General features: G+C 43.6%; 1 protein-coding gene across 5 annotated transcripts in view; it reads right to left on the reverse strand.

The window, feature by feature from the left end:
- cables1 (Cdk5 and Abl enzyme substrate 1) overlaps positions 1 to 21834 on the reverse strand; it is a 197659-nt gene that overhangs the window by 60424 nt on the left and 115401 nt on the right. For all 5 annotated transcript variants that reach the window (XM_041190410.1, XM_041190409.1, XM_041190408.1 and 2 more), the window contains one exon: positions 6975 to 7080. In XM_041190410.1, the coding sequence (XP_041046344.1) occupies positions 6975 to 7080 (106 nt within the window). The remainder of the gene's footprint in view (positions 1 to 6974; positions 7081 to 21834) is intronic.

Here is a 21834-nt window from a genome sequence, read left to right on the forward strand (position 1 = left end):
TTTTGCCAGTCACCGGAATTAATGCCTTCTGGTTCTCAACACTTCTGCCAACGGGAGCAATTTCTCTCTATCTACTCTGTTCAGGTACCTCATGATCTTGAAAACATCGATCAAATTTCCTCTCACTCTTTAAGGAGAACAGCCCCAGCTTTTCCAACTTACCTATATAACTGAAGTTCCTCATCCCTGGAACCATTCTCATGAATCTTTCCTGCACTCTTTCTGATGCCTTTATATTCTTTCTATAGTAAGGTGCCCTAAAATTGTTAAGTGTCCAGTTAATGCTGAACCAGGGTTTTGATACAGGTTCACCATAACCTCCTTGCTTCTGTGCTCTATGCTATTTGTAGAGCCCAGAATCCCATATGCTTTATTAACCAATTTCTCAACCTGCCCTACCACCTTCAATGATTTGTGTACATATATCCCTAGGTCCCTCTGCACCTGCACCCCTTTCAAATTATACCTTTTATTTTACAAACATATGAAATAGAAGCAGAAGTAGGCCATTCGGCTCCTCAAGCCTGCTCTGCGATTCAGTAAGATCGTGGCTGAACTATTTGTGTTTCGAGTTCCACATTCCCATCCACCCCCAACAACCTTTGATTCCCTTGCCGAACAAGAATTTACCTCTGTCTTAAAAATATTCAGTGACCCTGCTTCCATCGCCTTTGAGACAGAGCACTCCAAATCCAAAGTTCAGTATTGCTGAACTTTCTATATTCAGCCTGATATCTCAATTGTAATATCTACCTGACATCTGTCACATGGATGCTTTCTCTGCTTTATCTTACTCTCTATCACTGATGTTATCCGGGGAATTCAGGATTTATTTGTCCTAACTTTACCCCCATCATGGTAACATATCTCTACTATACCCTAACTATCTCATCTTTAGAGACAGCCCATTGTTTTGTTACAGTTTTTGCCAGCCAATCTTCGATTCTGTTCTCACCCCATATTGACCTCCCCCGATTAATTGTTCTTACTCTGGATTGCTCTTTACTTTTTTCCATAGCTAAATTAAATCTTATGATACTATGATCACTGTTCCCTAAATATCCCCTACTGACACTTCATCCACTTGACCCACCTCATTTATTTTTTATTCATTGGCGGGATGTGGGCTTCGCTGGTTGGGCCAGCATTTATTGCCCATCCCTTGTTGCCCTTGAGAAGATGATGGTGAGCTGCCTTCTTGAACCGCTGCAGTCCATGTGGTGTAGGTACATCCATAGTGCTGTTAGGGAGTTCCAGGATTTTGACCTAGCGACAGTGAAGGAGCAGCAATATATTTCCAAGTCAGGATGGTGAGTGGCTTGGAGGGGAACTTCCAGATGGTGGTTTTCCCATCTATCTGCTGCCCTTGTCCTTCTAGATGGTAGTGGTCTTGGGTTTGGAAGACTCTGTCTAAGGAGCTTTGGTGAATTCCTGCAGTGCATTTTGTAGATGGTACACACTGCTGCTACTGTACGTTGGTGGTGGAGGGAGTGAAGGTTTGTGGATGTGATGCCAATCAAGCAGACGGTGGACGGTCCTGGATGGTGTCCAGGTTCTTCAGTGTTGTAGGAGCTGCACTCATCCAGGCAAGTGTGGAGTATTCCATCAGACTCCTGACTTGTGCCTTGTAGATGGTGGACAGGCTTTGGGGAGTCAGGAGGCAAGTTACTTATCGCACAATTCCTAGCTTCTGACCTGCTCTTGTAGCCACAGTATTTATATGGCTAGTTCAGTTCAGTTTTTGGTCAATGGTAACCCCCAGCATGTTGATAGTGGGGGATTCAGTGATGGTAGTGCCATTGAACATCAAGTTGCGATGGTAAGATCTCTCTTGTTGAAGATGGTCATTGCCTGACACTTGTGTGGTGCAAGTGTTACTTGCCACTTGTCAGCCCAAGCCTGGATATTGTCCAGGTCTTGCTGCATTTGGACATGGACTGCTCCAGTATCTGAGGAGTTGCGAATGGCACTGAACATTGTGCCATTATCAGCGAACGTCCCCACTTCTGACCTTATGATGGAAGGAAAGTCATTGATGAAGCAGCTGAAGATGGTTCGGCCTAGGACACTGTTCTGAGGAATTCCTGCACTGATGTCCTGGGGCTGAGATGTCTGACCTCCAACAACCACAACCATCTTCCTTTGTGCTAGGTATGACTCCAACCAGCGGAGAGTTTTCCCTGATTCCCATCGACTCCAGTTTTGCCTTTGTGAAATACAAATTAATCAGTCATTCCGACTGATTAAAACAAAATACTGGAGTTGCTGGAAATCAGAAATAAAAACAAAAATATGCTGGAAATACTCAGTAGGTCAGGCAATTTCTGTGGAGAGAAACAGAGTTAATGTTTCAAGCCTTTGAAAGGTCACCAATCTGAAACGTTAACTGTTTCTCTCTCCAAAGACACTTCCTGATCTGCTGAATAGTACAAGCATTTTTTGTTTTAATTTTATTGACCAGTCAGTCACTACATTGCTATTGTAGGATGCTGATGTGGACAAAAGCAAAACACTGTGGATGCTGGCAATCTAATATAAAAATAGAATGCTAGAAATTCTCAGGTCAACGGGTTAATTCCGATGAAGACTCACAGACCTGAAATGTTAGCTTTGTTTTTCCCCCCACAGATGCTGTCCAATTTGCTGAGTATTTCCAGTGTTTTCTGTTTTTATTCATGTGGACAATTTGGCTGCCGTGTTTGCCAAACAAAACAACAGTGACTACACATCAGAAATTCATAGACCACAAAGCATTTGGGATGTTTGAGGACTTGAAGGATAAATGAAAATTCTTATCGAGGCCTTGCTAAAACTTATGCATAATTTAAAAATATTTATTGGTCTCTAAAAGAGTTCCATTACATGTCATTACTACTTTGATGAGCAAAGAAGTTTGCAACTTGATGAAATAATGAAACAAAAGTAGGACATTAGCAAATTTTACATTATCAGAAAATAAGTTAAAGGCCCTGAAAATCCACAGGCTTCAGTAGTGGGGCTTCAACTCCCTGATCTTCCAGCACACTGACCCTGGCAGCAATTTCATATCTTGTGGTGTTTCGGATATGTAATGGTTGTGTAACATGAGAGGTATTTGTCCTGATGGAAGTTGGGGTTTAAAACTTACAGGGTCGATTTGAACCCTGCCCGCCTTCCGCTAAAGCACCTGGGCCAGCTCCCTAGGAGTTTCCAGCTTCTCAGTCTTATGAATTTCAAAGGAGTCCAGGGTATTGAAAACTATAACTATCCAGTTACACAATCTGAACTGTCAAGTCAGCCATGAACCAATTAAGTCATCTTAGTGGCCACACAGTGAGAGGTACTCCTCGGCTCTGTTCTTGCAACTTTTAAAGGAATTATTGTCCATGCCATTGAAGTGTAGGCCATGTTACCCACAAGCTGTCCATTTACTTGACTGTCTCTGTGAAGTGCTCAGGGAGGGCAGAATTCCTGAAAACAAATTGAACTTGATAGCTTCCAGTGAATCTGGTGTTTCTGTGAAGGATTCACTACATCTCACAATCTAGACATTGAGCCTTCTGCAACCCTTTGTGTTCGGAAGGTTGGGAGGATTAATGTTAGATACTTGCAGTGGTACGTGTATGCCATTTATTGCACCCTGCAATTTGAGGCAGCCAGCAATGTGATAAAGCTCGATGTCTTATCACACTGTCTTCCTGTCGAGCTAAATTAGATATGTCACCCATATCTCCTACAATGTGCTGTCAGTTACCTGACAAATGCATTGTAGGATGACTCTCTGGCTGACATTGCAAAGTTTCCTGAGCACTGCCTGAAATGACATAAAAGTTGACTGTCACTGTTACTTTTGCAACTATTGGCAGGGGTGTTCGGGCAGATAATCTTAACCGCGACTCTTCATGTAACAGTTATCATAGTCCTCTATTGTTCCCTTGGTGAAGCACATCCCTCGAACATAGGACTCCTCGCTAAGTTCTTTCTAGGATGTGTGACCTATAAATCATTTAGGGTGATCCTTGTGAAGCACTGTCCCCTCAGGAAGCTGATCCTATCATTAGCCTCCATGTTAAAATAAAAGCAAAAAACTTCGGATGCTGGAAATCCAAAACAAAAATAAAAATAAAAATACCTGGAAAAACTCAGCAGGTCTGGCAGCATCTGCGGAGAGGAAAACAGTTAATGTTTCGAGTCCGTATGACTCTTCAACAGAACTAAGTAAAAATAGAAAAGAGGTGAAATATAAGCTGGTTTAAGGGGGGGGGGGGGGGGTGGTGGGTAGAGCTGGATAGAGGGCCAGTGATAGGTAGAGTTAGCCAAAAGATGTCATAGACAAAAGGACAAAGAGGTGTTGAAGGTGGTGATATTATCTAAGGAATGTGCTAATTAAGGGTAGAAAACAGGACAAGCAAGGTACAGATAGCCCTAGTGGGGGTGGGGTGGGGTGAAGGAAGCGAAATAGGCTAAAAGGTAGAGATAAAACAATGGATGGAAATACATTTAAAAATAATGGAAATAGGTGAGAAAAGAAAAATCTATATAAATTATTGGAAAAAAAAGGGAGGGATCAGCAAGGGGGTGGGGATGGAGGAGAGAGTTCATGATCTAAAATTGTTGAACTCAATATTCAGTTCGGAAGGCTTTAAAGTGCCTAGTCAGAAGGTGAGGTGCTGTTCCTCCAGTTTACATTGAGCTTCACTGGAGCCATGCAGCAGGCCAAGGACAGACATGTGGGCAAGAGAGCAGGGTGGAATGTTGAAATGGCAAGAAACAGGGAGGTCTGGGTAATGCTTGCGGACAGACCGAAGATGTTCTGCAAAGCGGTCACCCAGTCTGCGTTTGGTCTCTCCAATGTAGAGGAAACCACATTGGGAGCAACATATGCAGTAGACGAAATTGAGGGAAGTGCAAGTGAAATGCTGCTTCACTTGAAAGGATTGTTTGGGCCCTTGGACAGTGAGGAGAGGGGAAGTAAAGGGGCAGGTGTTGCAACTTCTGCGGTTGCATGAGAAGGTGCTGTGGGAGGGGGTTGAGGTGTAGGGGGTGATGGAGGGAAGATGTGGTCTCTCCAATGCAGCTTCCTCTACATTGGAGAGACCAAACGCAGACTGGGTGACCGCTTTGCAGGGCAACTTCGGTCTTTCTGCAAGCATGACCCAGACGTCCCTGGCGCTTGCCATTTCAACACTCCACCCTGCTCTCATGCCCACATGTCTGTCCTTGGCTTGCTGCATTGCTCCAGTGAAGCTCAACGCAAACTGGAGGAACAGCATCTCATCTTCCGACTAGGCATTTTACAGCCTTCCGGACTGAATATTGAATTCAACAATTATAGATCATGAACTCTCTCCTCCATCCCCACCCCCTTTCCGATACCCCCCCTTTTTTCCCCCCAATAATTTATGTAGATTTTTCTTTTCTCACCTATTTCCATTATTTTTAAATGTATTTCCATCCATTGTTTTATCTCTACCTTTTAGCCTATTTTGATTCCTTCACCCCACCCCCACTAGAGCTATCTGTACCTTGCTTGTCCTGCTTTCTACCCTTAATTAGCACATTCCTTAGATAATATTACCACCTTCAACACCTCTTTGTCCTTTTGTCTATCTCCACCTATCACTGGCCCTCTATCCAGCTCTACCTGTCACATCCCCCCCCCTTAAACCAGCTTATATTTCACCTCTCCTCTATTTTTACTTAGTTCTGTTGAAGAGTCACACGGACTCGAAACGTTAACTGTGTTCCTCTCTGCAGATGCTGCCACGCCTGGTGATTAGCCTCCATGTCTTCAGCTACCTAGACCCTAAGCTCTGGAATACACTTCCTTAGCATTTCTACCTCTATAACTCTCTCTCCTTTCAGGTGGTCCTTAAAACCTACCTCTTTGACTAGTCCTTTGGTCATCTGTCCTAATATCTCCTTTCATGGTTTGGTGTTAAATCTTGTTTGATGACACTCTGATGGAAGTGCCTTGAGCCACAGTATAAATGCAAGCTGTTGTTGCACACATCTTCTCCTTTCAAATTGTAGATAAGGGAATGCTTATGGGGAATCCCATACCTAGCAGTCAAAATCTCTTATTGTGGGTTGGGGAAAAAATTTCCTGAGACAAACCTCTCTCAATCTCGGTGCAAGGCAAAACAAAAAGAGTTTAAAGATCTGCCATAACTTCAGCCATCTCTTTTGAAAAGTTCTTTTTCCGAGACTGCAAGTTCCCTAGTAAAGCATTTCCACCAATATCAGCTAATTTAGGTAAGCCCTCACTCATTACCAGTTAGTCTGTGCAAGGGGAGCTCAAGTTACAGGATTTAATAAATTCCAACACTGTTCTTCCTCTTCTGGTAATGAGCAACCCAGCAGCAGCAGGTCAGTGACATGTGCACAGAAGGACCCAGATGGCATCGCCATTATGGAGCAGGCATCTGGCAGAAATGGATTCCATCTCAGTATCCACCTCCAGAAATTCATTTTAAGACAAAAACCTGTCAGAAACAGCAAGTAAATTAGGGGCCAAGACAAGCAACGAGCAGGAGAATTAATAGCTCAGTATGTGCATGATCTCTTCAAGGGAGTATGTTTTCCTCCAGCTACTTAGTCCATGAAAATTCAGTGAGCCTATACGGGCCTTCCGGTTTTATACTCAGTTCAACTTTTTCCTACCTGGAACAAAGATATAAATTGATCTTTTATCCGTTGGATTCAACTGATTCCAAGATGCGTCATGTAGTAGCAGATTTGAACAGAATTCCAGAAGTTGTGATTTTTAACCTCACTTTCGGCCTTTCTGAAAACATTAGTGGCTACACAAGAACAAGTCACCCACAAATGCTATTAACACTGATAGTTCTGCACCCACTGGGGTAACGGATACAGTTTGCCACTATCTTAATCTTTCTTCAACTTTGCCTTTAAACGAGTCATTTTTAAAATCGGGAACCATAAAGTGGACAAAAATATCTTTGGACCCTGCAATCTGCCCCAGTGATACTCACCTTGCCATCAGCACCGAGTTCCACTCCTTCAAGACCAATCACCATCTCCTTGGCACCGACTCCACCAGAAGGATGCCTCTGCCTCCCGCCCTCTGCCTTCATATCCCTGAAAATATAGATTCACTAGCAATCACTTACAACAGCACACAGACCAGGGAGCCAAAGATAACAGGATGCATGCAACATTCTCCCTCCTTCCCTGCAAGTCTAAAGTATATAGATGTTACATCAATGCAAACCTGCAGATTTTTATTCATAGCAAAGGCAATGGTCTACTGCCTTTCGTTTGTAATCATATATACTGTTTTAAACTTCCATTTCTTTCCTTCCGCTGAAGCCACTGCTGAGATAAGATTCCATAGACCCCATCAACACTCCCTTACCTCAGGTAAGAGCCTTGCTTCATGTTATGGCCCTGATTTTTGATGGGGTGAGGGAAAAGGGCGGGGGTGGGGGGGGGATGTGTTGGGGAATGGGTAACGTGCACACTTACCCCAAAAAGAGGGTGGCAAACTCAGGGATGTAAAGACCTGGACAATTCTTCAACAGAAGCACGCAGAAGGGGACCTAAGGTTAGTGGTGAGGCGATCTCTGGCTGCGAGTGGGGATTGGAGTGTGGGGTTGGGGAGGGAAACCCAGGGGAAGGGAGATTTGAGGCCCACAAGGAAACTTAAAATTAAATTGTATTACTCTCCTGCCTAGGTTTCTTCTGGCCCACAATCCACCTCCCCTCAGGTGTGGCCAGATGTGGGAAGCTGTCACTCCTCCCTGCTGCAATCTCCAAATGCTACTGCAGATTGGATTCTGATGACATCTGCATCTTTAAAGAAGGACCCACGTCTTTGCTGAGGGCGTCACCCTCTCTTGCTCAAAAGATGTTAACATCAGGAAATGGCGGGAAGGCAGCATCGGAGGAGAGGGTGGTAAAAGTGACTGCTTCATATAAATTACTACCTCCACCCCAATTATCCCACCCAATCTGTTTTCCACCAATCACCGATTAGAGAAAGGATAGAGCTAAAATCAGACCCAGAGTCAGGGCAATGACAGGCAGCAGACTACTTCACCTCAGCAAAATCTGATCTCAGCCCGACCCTGCCTGCATGCTGGCACATTCCAGTAGCAGTCAAACAGGAGCAGGAATACGGGGTCATTTTACTCTCTCACCAGCAGCGGTGAAACCGATTCTGCCAGACCTGAGACTGGCTTAACTCAGCACAGAGTGGACAAATCGTTTTCAATCTTTTTCAATCTGACAGCTACTGAAAAAGAACAGAACCTTGTGAGAATAGAGCTAAGGATTGCCCGAGAGTTCAGTGGTATGAAAAACAATTTGGAAACCAGGTCCTGGAAAGTTAGCTGCTGGAAAGTCTGCTGCAATTTCTCAAAAGCTACTAATTTTTCTGAAATAGTCATATAGTGAAGGAAGCCTTTTATTGGAGAATTTGCACTCACTGTTATAGTTGTAAAACAGCATCACCAACAAGAAAGAATGCAGACAATTATTAATATTGCTCCCTATGCTCTGTCTGGCACTCATGCCATGTTCTGGAAAATATTAGTTTCTAAAATGTTGGCAATAACATTACACGTATCTGTACAAATAAATATGTTATTACTCCCAATTACTCAATTGAATATTGCTTCCTCCATAGTCAAACCTCAGCTTCACAATACTCAATCTTATAATTTCACAAAATATCATGTTGATAAATATTAAATGAAAGGACAGTATGGGTTTTAGTATTACTAGTGTTGTTGTGTGATAGTAAAACTGATAAAGGAACAAGTAAGAGAAGCAAGTGTGCCTCTGAAGATTCAATTGATATGTATGCAGAGCACAACAACATGCATTTATATAGAGCCTTTAACATAGTAAAGTGTTCCAGGAGCAAACAAAATTTGGCACCAGGCCACATAAGGAGATATCAGGCCAGGTGACCAAAAGTCTGGTCGAGGTAGGTTTTAAAGAGTATCTGAGAAGTGGTGAGAGAGGCAGAGAGCGTTTAGGGGGAATTTCAGAGCTTAGAGCTGAAGCAGCTAAAGGCATAGCCACCAAGGGTGGAACGATGATAATCGGGGATGGGCAATAAGTCAGAATCAGAGGAGCACTGAGATACAGATTGGAAAGGTCCCAGGTTTCATCCCCAGTGTGTGTGGAGTAAGCTTATGTTATATGGGGCCATGGCAGATAAGTCTCTACCCCCTGGGCTAGTGAGGACAGTATGTCAAAGTTCTTGTTCCTGGTGGCATATGCTTGTCAGGTAGCTACAAGCTCAGGCTTGCCTGTGATACCCATCAGTCAAATAGCCTGCCAACAGTCATGCTCTAGGCTCACTTATGAAGAACAGCTGCTTAGGAGAGGGGATAGATCATGGGGAATACGACCTGTGTTTGTGTAAACTTATCATCAGAGAAACTGCAGCTCATCATAACTGTACCAGTGATAGCTCCACATCACAGCTGTCTACTCTGACCCCTTTTCCACAACGCATGTCCTTTAATCGTTTTCTTCTTTGTGTGTTTGTTGACATCCCTTTGAATGTCAAAGTTTATTTGGCTTCAATGGCCACCACATACAGTGGGCGTGTTTGAGAAAGCGCTGTACGCAATGGGGGGAATTAAGCCGTAACACAATACAGCATTTTGGAGAACGAAATGAGATGCTCAATAATATAGGCATGTAATATAAAAGTAATGCTGAAGGCACTCTTGTGCAGGTTAAAGTGAATCCATGACAAAGGTGAATAAAAAGTACAGGGGAAGCATTCAGCAAGATCGATACATGTCTTTGATCCCACCCTGGCCGTGGGCATCAGGAAATGGAGGAGCTGGAGCCAGTTGGAAGCAGGCTATTATCAGATAGAGAATCTCAGTACGACCAGAGAGGACGGAAAACACACAAATATAACTCCTTATCTGAACACCCCAAACGTCACATACACAGTGAAAGCTGGGATATCCTCTTCAAACCACTTAACAAGGTGCAAACCAGCAGGTAAGCAAAGCTGTTTCTACCCAGAATAAACGGAGCACTTAAGACACTATAAAAAGCCAGTGCTCATTACTAAATCATGTATTTTGCTGGATGATCAGACTGACATGTCCAAATTGGGAGAGTGTGTACGTTCAGTGACAATGGATGGCTTAGTTTGGGGTTTCTCCAAACTGGTTCCAGTGGGCCATGGCATCAAGAAGCTACAGATTCAGTGCGTAGTTGAAGATGACAAGGTGGGAACAGATATGCTGGAAGAAACTATCACTGCATTTGAAGATTACACGCAGTCTGTTGATGTGGCAGCCTTCAACAATGTGTAAAACAGCAGCTAATGACCACTTAATAAAAATTGGCATGTCCAGAAAAAAAAAATAACCAGCAACTGTAAAATTGATGTGTACGTGATTGGATGATGGTTTTCACTTTTTAAACTTACATAAGTGAATGGGGGAATGCCTCAATTAGCATCAGTGCTCTTAGGACTAAAAGGAGGAGAATCAGCCAGAGTTCCTGTTAGTCAGTGACTGCTAGAAAGCACATTTACGGACGCCAGTTAAGAACAGATTCAGGCTCAGATGTGATGCTCCCATAGCTAAATGGCCTGCCAGCCCCTCACTACCCAGGGATATGCGTGAAGAATTACCTCTGGGGTGAGAGCAGACAGGGCTACAGAAGTTAGGTCACCATGAACGACCATCACCAGCAGGAGGGGAAAGAACTGATAAGAGAAACAACAAAAGAAAATGAAAAACCGTTATGTACAGTGGGACGATGGCAATCCTAAAATAGGAACAGATGAGGTGTTAAAAAGCTTCCGTGTTAAACAATCTCAGCTGAGGTAATTAAAATAATTGCCTGTAGGTTTTCAAAACCACAGCATCACTTTTAGCCAATGTCCCTAAGGGAATATGGATGCACTCTCTCTTAACAAAGGGGTGTCTGCTTTCTTTGCAAGTAACAGTCTGTTGAGTAAAGTAAATGATAGGACAAGCGCTTACAAAGTGCCTTTCACAAGCTCACCAAGCCAGCCTGAGGGAATGAGCTCAAATGGTAGAGCATGTGAGAGGTGGTGGGATTGATGCCCAAATTCTCCACTTTGGTTTTGAGGCATTCATTAGATGATTATTTGAATAGAAACAATGTACAGGGGTTCGGGAAAAAGGCAGGGCAACGGCACTAGGTCATAATGTCCATTTGGAGAGCCAGTGCAGACACAATGGGCCGAATAGCCTCCTCTGTGCTATTAAAATTCTGTGATCTCGAAAGGCCCAAAGCGCTTTCCAGTCCACGAATACTTACTAAAGTGAAGTCACTGTTGTAATGTTGGAAAAATGGCAGTTTATTTGCACACGGCACTAAGATAAATAACCAGATAATCTGATTTTGGTAGTGTCAGTTGAAGGATAACTATTGGCCAAGACACTGGGGAGAGCTGCCCCACTTTTCTTCAAACATTGCTGTGGAATCTTTTATGTCCATTTAAGAGGATTAACCGGACATTGGTTTAACGTCCCGAACAAAAAGTCAATTTTAACTGGGCAACACTTCCTTAGTATTTCACTAATGTGCCATCCTGGATTATGTGCTCAAGTGTCCAGAGTGGGACTTGAACCCACGACTTGCTTACTCAGCAGCGAGAGTGCCACGTACCAATAAGCAAAGGCCAACACAAATTCACTTCATTAGAAGACAAACATTTCAAAGGAGTAGATTTCTGAAATGTTTTTGTCAGTTATTTGTTACACCAATAAGGAAACTAAGGTCCTCCCATGTGTTGATGGAGGTCAGTGATTCTATACTCTAAAGTATACAGATTCTGTTATTGCACATCCCCAGAATTCTGGGAGGGCTAATATTTCCTGACTTTCAGTCAGTGATGGAGCCAACATTCTGTTTGTGCTGCTTCCCAGGTGTAAAAAGGAGAGGTTACATGAGTGAGATCCAGGAATTGTGTAAAATACAATTACTAGAGTAATGATGTACCAAGCCTACTCATTAATTTCCTAATGTTTAGTCTACACTGAAACCTGTGGAGTATGATAGCACTCAATGTGCCTTGTGCAATCTCATGGGATTTCCGCCACAGCCTTAATAGTTCTGGCATTGTTATGCTCATGCTTCATAACATTGACACGCACGAAGTAATAAAATGTTACAGTGCTCAGGCATAAAATCTGTTAATAATGTTGCACCGGCTGGATGGAGACCGATTGTTTCAAAATAAAATGTACAAGACGATTGATGATGGGCATTACAGAAACAAATGTCAGTGATTTAATTACTGCTGGTTATTAAAATGTTCACCATATGGCGAGTGGTGTACGGGACTTGGTATCATTGCATCACACACTCGCTTATCTTTATTCCAAGTATCTGGGAGTTGAGTGTCTGGTGGGGATTCCCGATCTTCCACTGGAATAGGCACCATATGGAATGAAGAACCATACGGGGAAACATTCACCTCACTTCCTCATTTCACTTTTAGAAATAAATAGGTGACATGTTAATTCAACTTGGCTTCCAAAATTTACTTCTGATGAAATAAAATAAATTATCAGCAAGTCAGTGGATTAGTATCCATGATATTTAGCTCACTTGGCTGGTGGTGAGAGTGTAATACAGAATGATGCCAACAGCAAGGGTTCAATCCCCATACCAGTTGTGGTCACTCATGGAGGCCTGCCCAATGCTTGTGGAGTGGTGCCCCTCAAGCTAGATATAACCAATTCTCTCTCTCTCTAATGAACAGAAATGCCTACGGTCCCTTTTGGACAATGGCTATTTACCTCATTTGAGGCAAAACAGAAGTCAATGGTGGGTAAAATGAAGCCTGTGTACACTAGGGTAGCAGACATTCACCTACATTATTCTGTTATGCAGACCACTTACACATTAATGGAATTATACCCCTTTCTGTTGAAGTGTGATAGAGGTACAGATAGTCAAATACATGCTGTTTATGATGTCCCATATTTTGGTAAAATGTGACACATAGGAAAATTGAAGTGGCTTCTGGTGCTGCAGACAGATTTCTTTAGGGAAAGTAACAGAATAGTTTGTGGTGACGAGCACAGCATCGGTATGCATCAATACACTGCAGACTGACTTTGAAAGATGGCATTACCCCAAGGCTGCCACCATGGTGAGGAAGAGCTCGTCAAATCTATGCACCTTGGTCCATAGATAGAGTTGTTTGGATTAGGGCAGGCAAAAACCATCTGCCTCTGGTATAAACATCCCATCTGTGATTGCTCCTAAGTTCCTATTCCATAACAAGCAGAAAGGATTCCCATCTTCTCATTTTGATTACTGCAAGCAAAGTTACAGCTAGAGATGAAATCATCCAGAACATCACTAAGATACATACAAACATTCAAATTAGGAGCAGCAGTAGGCCATTCAGCCCCTCGAGCCTGCCCCACCATTTGATAAAATCATAGACAATCTGAATGTGGTTACAAGTCCACTTTTCCGTCTACCCCCTAAACCCTTTGATTTCCTTGTCAATCAAGAATGTAACTAACTCTGCCTTAAACATATTCAATGACCTGCCTCCACTTGTCTCTGGGGAAGAGAATTCCACAAACTAATGACCTTTGAAGAGAAAATACTCTAATTTTTAAACTGTGTCCCCTAGTTTTAGTCTCTTCCATAAGGGGAAACATCCTCTCAGCATCCACCCTATCAAGTCCCCTCAGGATCTAATAGGCTTCTTTTTTTTTTCATGCTTTCATGGGATGTGACATCGCTGGCTAGGCCAGCACTTATTGCCCATCCCTATTTCATTAAGCAGTTCAATAAGATGATGTCTCGTTGTGCTAATGGATCCAGGCCCAACCTGTCCAAGCTTTCCTCAAGATATACCCCTTCATCCAGGAATCAATCGATGGGAAGAATTATCTGGGAATATTCCACAATTTTGCAACATTAGGTTAATAAATATTGACCAAACTCGTCTCTCTGTAGAGAAGTTAGAATAAAATGTTTTCCAATCTGTGCATCATATTTAAGGACGTCAGTAAAGAAGCTGACGTTATCCAGTCCACGTACGTTGGATTGTAGTACATTTCCTTAGTAATAAAGTTCTAATGATAAAGAACATGCTTTCAAATATCTGTGTAATGTAAGGATATGATGTCAGGAAGCTAGAAGGAAGTGAAGATGGTTAAACAAGACAATAAGATAATAGCACCTGGTTAGTGAAAGCTGCCTCCAGTGTTGGTATTTTACCACAGGGCACATGCTGAACTGGAAGGCCTTCATCTTTTGGCCACTAACGGAACTTTTCACATATCCAAACTGCTGATTTGGGCAGGTTTGAAACAATGGAGGGATTCAAAATAAATCACTGCCACAAAAACTTTTGATTCTGAAATAAAATCAAAAAGTGTGAATCATATATGCCAACAGTCATTGTTTGAAACTGGCAGGAGACATTTGGACCCATTTGTCAACTTGTCAATATTTCACAAGAAAAGTCAGCTTTGTCCATTAGGATTAGAGGCTGTCAACCAATCAGATTAGTTGCAGGTCCGGACTTGTGGCTGTCAGAACCATTTGGATCAGGCATTTATTTTAAATGGCTTAAACTTACAATAGCTGGCAGAGGAAAGCAAGATGAAGCATTTGAAATAGAAAGCAGGCTGATTAACATTTAAAGGAAGACAGATTCTATGTTTGGGTGTGACTCTTCCACCAAATCTTACTTCTAAGGTTTTGTTTCAACAACACTGACTCACCTTTATCCTTCTCTAACGACTTAAAACTATTTTGTTTTAATAAATGAAGTTAATCCACCATACTACTAGCTAATTTTCTACCAGCAGTGGGCTGCCACGGGATCCAGCAGTTGAACAGAACAAGGAGACATGGATATCAGGTCACATGTAAGAGAGTGGGGACTGACAGCAGGAGAAACTTTTTTTTATGCAGAAGGTTATGAGTCTGGAGTGCACGACCAAGTTAATGATAGAAGCAAAGATCATGGGAAAATGTAAAAACGGGTTGGTTAGATAGTTAAGGGTAAAGGGAATAAAGAAAAATGGACGGGCCAGAGGATTAGGAATATCTTTCATATGGAGGATGAATTTCAAAATGGCTGGATGAGGCAAACAGCCTGTTTCCATGCTGGAAAATGCAATGGTGACTCAGTTTTGCCTTGTGCCAGTTAGGCAAAGCATACTGTCAAAATTTCAGTTCCTGAATTAACGATGTTATATTCCCACTGCAAGGAACTGCACCCTGTAAAACTAAAATATTTTAATTAACTGTAACCTAATAAGAATAAATGTTTGCCTTGAAAGGCAAAATTAAAGGAGATTCCAAAATGACAATATACCAAACAGAGTGTCAAAAACCAGAGTTTATGTTTGGTGGGGGTGGGGGGGGAACAGTGGTGAGTGAGAAGCCATGGGTGGAATTTTACCCTGGTGGAATTTTATGGTCCTGCCAAAATCAATGGATTTTTGAACGGCTCGCCACATTTTACGGCCCTGCCCCTGCAGCGACTGGGTGGTTGGGGGGGGGGGGGGGGGGGGGGGGGAAATAATTCCACCCCATGTCATCACACTTCCCCAGACCCCTCCCTCCTCCTCAAAAAGATACATTTTTATCCCTTCAGCACCCACATACTGAAAACGGCACTTCTGAGCACTTTAATCCCTGCCCAGGCCCATTCCCTCCACAATTAAAATGATTGAATGTCGGGTAGGCCTACAACTTAAACAACTGGACTCTAGTTAATTCTGGTTTTCAAGCCAAAAATAAATTATCTTGTAATAGTTACAGATAGATTTGAACTATCTTAATATGTCATTAGGCTTTAACCATGACTATCTTTGAACTATTGTTTTTGGTTGGAGCTTTGTGTCAATTCTTGTTGGCCAGGGAACTAGGTTGGTTTGTTTGGAAAAGGAATCATCAGCATTGGAATAGTCGGCCTACCTTTTCCTACTTGTTGAGGTATATATTACTCAAAGTAAATTGAAATAACCTTTTTACTAAATTGTCACTGTAAACCTTTCCAGCTGAGCAAAATAATTTTATTTGTCTTTATATTACACTTGGCTTTTAGATTTGTTTAACATTTTACTTCAAACTTTTTTTTGCAAAAGCCAATGCCAAAAGTTGAAGCCACTATCTGCAAGTGCACACCCAGCTTCACAGGATTATCAGAGAAAATTTCCAAGGGTTTTCTCAGATGAGATGTGAATGCACTAGTTACCTATAGCAACATGTGCTATTATCTGAAATTCTGAACCATGGTTTCCTCTTCACCTCCAAGGAGGGAAAACACAAAGGGCGGAATTTTCCCAAATTTGCACTAAGTGCGGTGGCGGGTGGGTAAAATGGCACGCGATGATGGTGGGTTTTCATGCCATATCGTCCCAAGCCCGCCTCCTTTTTCATGCACCCGTTTCCATGACGGGCAGTCTCCTCATTCGCCCGCCCGTATTCACCCCGCCATTGTATCACGCAGGGCACCATGTTTAAAGGTCAGCCACAAGCACAGTGTTCATTGCTTCCAGCTCACCACTGATGCCCAGGAGACATAGCCCTCAAAGACAAAACGACTGCAGCCCCTGGTTTAATGGCGGGTCCCTCAAGTGACTGCTGGATGCCGTGGAGGCCCGCTCTGGCCGCAGGTTGAGTAGCAATGTCACCAACCCAGTTTGGGAGGTGGTGGCAGCAGTGGTCAGCGCAAACGCCCTGCAGAGGAGGACAGCCACCCAATGTCACAGAAGGATGAATGATCTCCTCCATTCTGCCAGGGTAAGTCACTCTTTTCATCACTTCCAACTCTCACACTCACAACCCTCTGTCCTGTAACCATTCCACGGTTCTATTTCATAAATGTATAGATTTTATGAGTTGTATCTTATTCAAGGGAAAACAAAAATCAGTCACTCGCCTCCAAAGCAGCCAAATTTTTAAAAAATAGCACTTCTGATTAAAGGTCATTGACCAGAAATGTTAACTTTTCTTCGCTCTCCACAGATGTTGCCTGACCTGACTTCCAGAATATTTTGTTTTTTGTTAGCCAAATTTAAATGTCTTTTTGGAAAACAAAGACTAAATTTGAAATACATCAACTGGGGTACCGATCCCTCAATAATGGGGTGAAACTGTGCTGACTGGTATTAATGTACAAACGAGGATATGAAATCGGACTGCCATTTTGATGTTGGAAAAGGCAGTCACGGGATTTTTACAGAAATGCTTTTAAGTGTAATAATGATAATACAGCAGGATTTCACTGCACAACTAACCAGAGTGTCAGGGATCAGTTACTTCCTGAAACTCAAATATTTCTAAAATTCTATGGTATTTCCCAGAAGGCACCAGCTGACCACCATTAGCCCTGTGGTACTCAAATATAACAGTTTCTCACTTTCTTATTCTGCAGGTTTAATGTTGCTGCATCTTAGTCAATCTCCTGGGATATTGAACCCGGGAATCAACACCAAGGTCTGTCTGAAGCGAGGAAGGGTTAGAAGTTGGGGAATGGTTGCAGCAAGTTGTGCAGTCAGAATTCAGTCCGAAGATTGTAAATTCCTATCTCCAAATGGAAACTGAATATGTAAACTCGTCATGCTACATTCAATTATATCCCCCGGCGCCTCCACTGGTGATAAGGCATAATTACAGTGTGGCAAGTTTTACATTGACAGTTTCCACTATAAAAGCTGCCATAGGAATTTATAAATGGAAAAACTAACAGGGTGTGCACACAGCTGTAAACTATATATTATAGATAAACAGATTGATCAACCTTTGGCTTTGGTTTTCCACAAAAGACACAGAATTCAATAGTGAAAAATGCTGCAGACGAGGTCCTTTATCATGCTGGGCTCAACAGCACGGAAGTCCCTCTCCAGAATATTCAACTTAGGTGGGCAGGTCATGTCTCCTGCATGGTTGATGACAGAATCCACAAGGAGATCTTCTACGGGGAATTGCCTCAGGGAAAACAACATCGAGGTGGTCAGGGCAAACGATCCAAGGACACCCTGAACAAACAGCCTTACAAACTTCTGCATTGCAGACCACCTCTCTTAGGAAGCCACTGCAGCCAACAGACTCACATTTGAAGCAAGCGCTGAAATTTGGTTCAGCATGCTTCAAGGACCAACTACACCAAACTCAACGTTCAGTGTACCCAGAGGGAGGCCAAAGGCCCAGCTACATAAGTTCCTCAAGCACCAACATGAACTGCCAGTTGTGTGGATGCCCATGCTGGTCTTGCATCAAACTCTCCAGTCATAAGAGGATCCATAGAATACTGTGAAGTCACTTAAAGCTTGGACATATTTGAACAATGAGAAGTCTATCACTATTTCTATTTTCCTCTACAGATCAATATTTTATTCTTTGTGTTCAAAGTTCATGAACAGAAACCTGTGAATTTCAAATAACAAAGAAAAGTACAGCACAGGAACAGGCCCTTCGGCCCTCCAAGCCTGCGCCGATCATATTGCCCATCAACTAAAACATTTTGCACTTCCAGGGTCCATATACCTCGATTCCCATCCTATTCATGTATTTGTCAAGCTGCCTCTTAAACATCACTATCGTACCTGCTTCCACCACCTCCTCTGGCAGGGAATTCCAGACACTCCCTACCCTCTGCGTAAAAAACTTGCCTCGCACATCTCCTCTATAGTTTTCTCCTCTCACCTTAAATCTATGTCCCCTAGTAATGGACTCTTCCACTCTGGAAAAAGCTTCTATCTACTCTGTCCATGCCACTCATAATTTTGTAAACTTCTATCAAGTCGCCCCTCAATCTCCATCGCTCTAGTGAGAACAATCCGAGTTTCTCCAACCTCTCCTCATAGGTAATAACCTCCAGACCAGGCAGCATCCTGGAAAACCTCATCTGCACCCTCTCCAACACCTCCATATCCTTCTGGTAATGTGGTGACCAAAATTGCACACAATATTCCAAGTGTGGCCTAAGCAAGGTTCTATACAGCTGCAGCATGACTTCCCAGCTTTTATACTCAATACCCCTGCCGATAAAGGCAAGGGGTATTGAGTATAATAGATGTTGCTCAATAGCAATATTCTCCCCTTCTGCTTCGTTATTCTTCAGCATTCAATCTCCTGGAGTCTTTATCAGGAATTTGAGTCTTCCTTGTGCCTCTCAGCAGTCTCAACCATTAATGTGCCCATTTTTATCTTTGGCTTCCAGCCATCTTTCTCTTATTTCAAACCCCTCTGTGCCTTGCCGTTTTAGTTAGTTAAAGTCCATTTGAGCTCCTCTTTCTCAGCAGCTTTGGCTGCTATTAACTCGTCCTCTCAGGGCTTTCATTGGTGTCAGCATCTCCTCTCTTTGTGGTTACACCTCTCTGTGCTCTCACTGCACTTCTCTCAGTAATTTCAAGCCTCAGTAAACCATTTTCTTTTACTAGCTTCAGCTCCCTGGTTAACTGTGATTGAATACCACTCACAATTCTTATGGTATTGAATCATTGGGAAGGTCTTAGCAGTATCTATTGGGCCCTCCATAACTCTGTCCTGTCATACATTTTGCCTTCACATGAAATGTATTATTGACAGAATCAGGAAATAGATGTGCAACTGCTTTGAATACATGCTATACACATGCCCGTATTATATCATAGCCTTCATCTTGTCATCATAGCGTAGGTTTTTATTTTTGCTAGGCTTGCACAGCTTGTTGTTACAGTAACCAGATGTGCAAATGAAATGAGTTTTAAAAGCATTAGAATTACACAGAGCGGGAACCAAGCAACTTGCTTACTGATATGCAAACATTACAAAGCATCTTCTCAGAAGCTTTACATGTGGTTCCTCACTTCCCTCACAGGACTAAATTGTTGGGGGGTGGGGGCTGCTGGTGCAGGGAAGAGAATCCATGACGGTGACTCTTGTATTATGGACTGTTGGAAGGAGTGACCCAGTGACCAAATGGTATTCAGTCATTTGCATGAAGTCAGCACCATTTAAATGATCTCCATTTAAAGAGGCAGTCATTTAAATTGGCCAAAATTAATAACCGTTAACCATTATTCATTAATTTGCATTTAACATCAATTTCAAGGTTTCTGGTTGTAGCATAGGCCAGGATTTTGAGTTTGCCAGGCGGGCGCAATCGGCGGGTGGGAAACGGCCCGCTGTCTGCGATCGGCCCCCAACCGGGATTTGAAGCTGGCGGGCCAATGATGCTCCGCCTACTGTGAACGGCGGCTCCCCAATGGTCGGGAAGGGGCGGGCATGGACGGCGCCAGTCAACCACCGGGTTCAATCTCGACCCGGCGGCCGGTTTAAAACCAGCAGTCGGGCCCTGGAAGGCTGCTGACAAGGAAGACATCTTCAGTGTTGTCAGCAGGAGATTAAAAATTATGGATTCCAATGCGTCTGGAGACGCCAGCTGGGAGCGCAGGTCAGGTGGGCACTCAGCCCCCCGGCTTTTCGGACAAGTGCCTCACGGTCCTCCTGGGGGAGGTGGCTGCCAGGAGGAACACCCTTGTCCCAGAGATGGAAGGAGGGGGCTACCGCACCTCAAAAAGGGCTTGGGAGGAGTTGGCAGTGCTGGTCAGTGGCCATGATGTTGTGCAGTGCACCTGGGTCCAGTGCCATACGAGGTTCAAGGTACAGCTCTAGTGGGGGTGGGGTGGAAAGACTAGCAGGGCATAAAAGACTTAAAAATAATGGAAATAGGTGGGAAAAGAAAAATCTATATAAGTTATTGGAAAAAACAATAGGAAGGGGGAAGAAACAGAAAGGGGGTGGGGATGGAGGAGGGAGTTCAAGATCTAAAGTTGTTGAATTCAATATTCAGTCCGGAAGGCTGTTTTCCCACCTATTTCCATTATTTTTAAATCTTTTATGCCCTGCTAGCCTTTCCACCCCACCCCCACTAGAGCTGAACCTTGAGTGCCCTACCATCCATTCTTAATTAGCACATTTGTTTAGATAATATCACCATCTTCAACGCCTGTGTTCTTTTGTTCTTTTGTCTGTGACATCTTTTGATTATCTGCTCCTATCACTGCTTGCTTGTCCCTACAACCACACCACCAGCCCCCCCACTTCTCTCCCCCCACCCAACCACCCCCCACCCACCCACCTTAAACCAGCTTATATTTCACCCCTCTCCTTAGATTCACTCAGTTCTGTTGAAGGGTCATGAGGACTCGAAACGTCAACTCTTTTCTTCTCTGCCGATGCTGCCAGACCTGCTGAGTTTTTCCAGGTAATTCTGTTTTTGTTTTGCATTTCCAGCATTCGCAGTTTTTTGTTTTTATCTCCATGAGGTAAGCCTGCTGTCGTCTCCGTTTTGGAGGAGTCCATGTGGATCATCAGCACTGTGTTGACCCTCATGGCTGAGTGCACTGCCTTCTCCATTAAGCGAGTGGCGACTGTCATGGAGAGGCAGGTCCAGGAACAGAATCAGGGGTCCCTGGGGTTGCGCTTGGTTCTGCAAGCACACACACAGGCAATGGCCTCAGTTACTCAGTATGCAGGTGGGAGATGGATGAGGCACCCAGTATCCCAGCCAGGTGCCCGTCCATCAATGGTGGGCAGGAAGGTCCAGAGCGACCACACGTTGGTGCATGAGCTGCCTGTCGTCTCTGTGAGCTCCCCTCAGGGCGCTCTGGTTAACGGCAGCAGCTCCTCCGCCCCTCTGCTAGTGACCGTGGCGTCTGATGAGGTGGCTGCGGCAAATGGGAAAATGCCAGCCATGGCACTGGCCACTCCCTACCAGGTGGGGCCAGCACAGGCTCCATGGGCCAGAGGACGCCTACCAAGGTCATCAGGGCCAACAGGACAGCAGAGTCAGCAAGCTGCCGCCAATGCCTTTTCCAGCGAGGTGGGGAGCACAAAGACGTAGCA

The sequence above is a fragment of the Carcharodon carcharias genome, chromosome 6 (assembly GCF_017639515.1).
Source record: "Carcharodon carcharias isolate sCarCar2 chromosome 6, sCarCar2.pri, whole genome shotgun sequence".
Lineage (NCBI taxonomy): Eukaryota > Metazoa > Chordata > Chondrichthyes > Lamniformes > Lamnidae > Carcharodon > Carcharodon carcharias.